Genomic DNA, 2004 nt, shown 5'->3' with positions numbered 1-2004 from the left:
ATCCTTCCTGTCCACAGTTATCAGCATCTACAACTCTTGAATGGAACCAGGATAATGAGATATGACAACACTTAATTTCCCTCTGGGATTAATAAAGTATTTTTGAATTGAATCTCTGGAAGAAGAAATCAAGTCAGAGTTCAATTCAGGTTAATATAAAAATGTTTTTTTTTTTCTAATCTCAAACTAAGCTGCTGTGGAAGTCAGTTCAAACTACATGTGGTGCATTACTGCCCCCTGCTGTTCAAGGTTACAATAACTTTTATAAACTTCGAACATTTATCTTTTATTTGATGGCTTACTTCCATAAAAAAGCAATGACCTATTATGACTGTGTATACACACACACACACACACATATATATATATATATACATATACTTTTTCTCTTCACCTTTCGGCTGCTCCCCTCCTCAGGGGTCACCAGTTGTGAAGACTCGGCAGTTACTTTGACACCAGATGCCCTTTGACAACCACAGACAATGATGCTTCCACCGCCTCTGTGTGGAGCAGAGAGCTGCATGTAGGGCGCCTGGGGGAGCAGATGGTGGGGGTTAAGGGCCATGTTCATGAGCCCATGGGGGCAAATGAGGGTGGAGGCAGGTGTGGGTGCTTCACTATTCCCACCCACATTTTGATGTTGTCGGTTCCGGGAGTCAAACCGGCAACCTTTCAATCACAGGCTCACCTTCTCTAATGTGCACCCCCACATTTATAACCACGAGATGTTTTTGTTACAACAGACAGCCCCGAAACTGATCAGGTTTAGTAGTTTTTGTTTTCTCCATTTAAGTTTATAGTTGTACATTCAAATGTTTAAAATTCAATTAATCAGGAAGCAGGAATTGAAACTCAATGAAAACAAAATAGTTTCTCTGTTGAAGATTTGTATCAGACAACTTTCCAGTTTGACCATTACGGTCATAACTTCCTGCTGAAACCATAAAGCAGCGTTACTCAACTGCTGGTCCAAGGGCCACATGTGGCCCATGAGGGAACTCACTCAGTCCAGCTCTTTTATTATATTATTCTTCTATTTAAAGTAAAACCAGATTTTAAACCATAAATTATTTGTACATATTGACAATAACTATCCACTGAACTGTTGGCTTTTGTAATTCTGGCACCACAAACATTTTGGCTGAGCTGTGAGTAGAACTCCTGCTGGTGGTTCAAATAATGAACCACCAGCAGGAGTTCTCACTGTGGAAGATTCACACGAACACAGAGCAACAATTTAGCACCGACTTCTCAAACCTTTGACGTTTCCTGATAAAACACTGATTCCACTTCACTTTCTAGATGTGCCTGAATAAAAAGCTCCATCACTTAAATTTAAGCAGAATATTAATGAAGAGACAAACTCCAACTGTAAGAGCAGCTTTAATGTATTCAATATTCATTTATGGCAATATAATAGATTCATTATGATTGGTTTAGAAAATATTTACAAGAGCAGCTCAATGACTGATCCGTTTAAAAAGTGTGCTTTTCTGTGTAGAAGGTGACATCATCTCTGCCATCATGCGGTAGTTCATGCAGAACTCCTCCATGTTGGGAACGGACAGATGTGCACTTCTTGTGAACAGATCAGCTTGAAACGAACGTGGCGCTCCGTTAAGACAGACTGCAGGTCCACGGTTTGGACTCGCTCCCCTGAACAAAAACAGAAAACTCAACTAGAATCAAATCATGACTTCTTCATTCACACAACTTCAACAGCATCATACAAACTTTTCACAGAAAATAGTCTTTCATCTTTAGCAGCCCCCCCACCCCCAGAAAAGATTAGGGTGCCATGACAACTGTACCTATATGTGCTCCTGTTAGCATGCTTACTGATGCATAAACATTCCTGGTACCTGATGCGTCTGCTGCTGCTGCCGTCTGTATTCTTCTTCACTGGCAGCGAGAGCCTGAGCGAGAGCCAGGTCCTCCAGCTCCTGAGGGCTGACACACACACACACACACACACCAGCTGAATGAAAACATCTGGAGGGCTGA

General features: G+C 41.5%; 1 protein-coding gene across 2 annotated transcripts in view; it reads right to left on the bottom strand.

The window, feature by feature from the left end:
• Positions 1–1383: 1383 nt before the first annotated feature.
• Positions 1384–2004, bottom strand: part of LOC119421409 (AN1-type zinc finger protein 2A) — a gene marked incomplete at its 5' end in the record, with an annotated part of 4054 nt that continues 3433 nt past the window's right edge. The window contains 2 exon segments of one of the 2 annotated variants that reach the window (XM_037688775.1): positions 1384–1656; positions 1812–1950. In XM_037688775.1, coding sequence (XP_037544703.1) covers positions 1836–1950 — 115 coding nt within the window. 2 annotated transcript variants of the gene reach the window in all.

This window comes from Nematolebias whitei, chromosome 15 (genome assembly GCF_014905685.2).
Source record: "Nematolebias whitei isolate Nwh7 chromosome 15, NemWhi1, whole genome shotgun sequence".
In the NCBI taxonomy this organism is placed as follows: Eukaryota; Metazoa; Chordata; class Actinopteri; order Cyprinodontiformes; family Rivulidae; genus Nematolebias; species Nematolebias whitei.
Note: the sequence above shows the minus strand (reverse complement) of the source record. Positions and strands in the feature narration are given on the sequence as shown.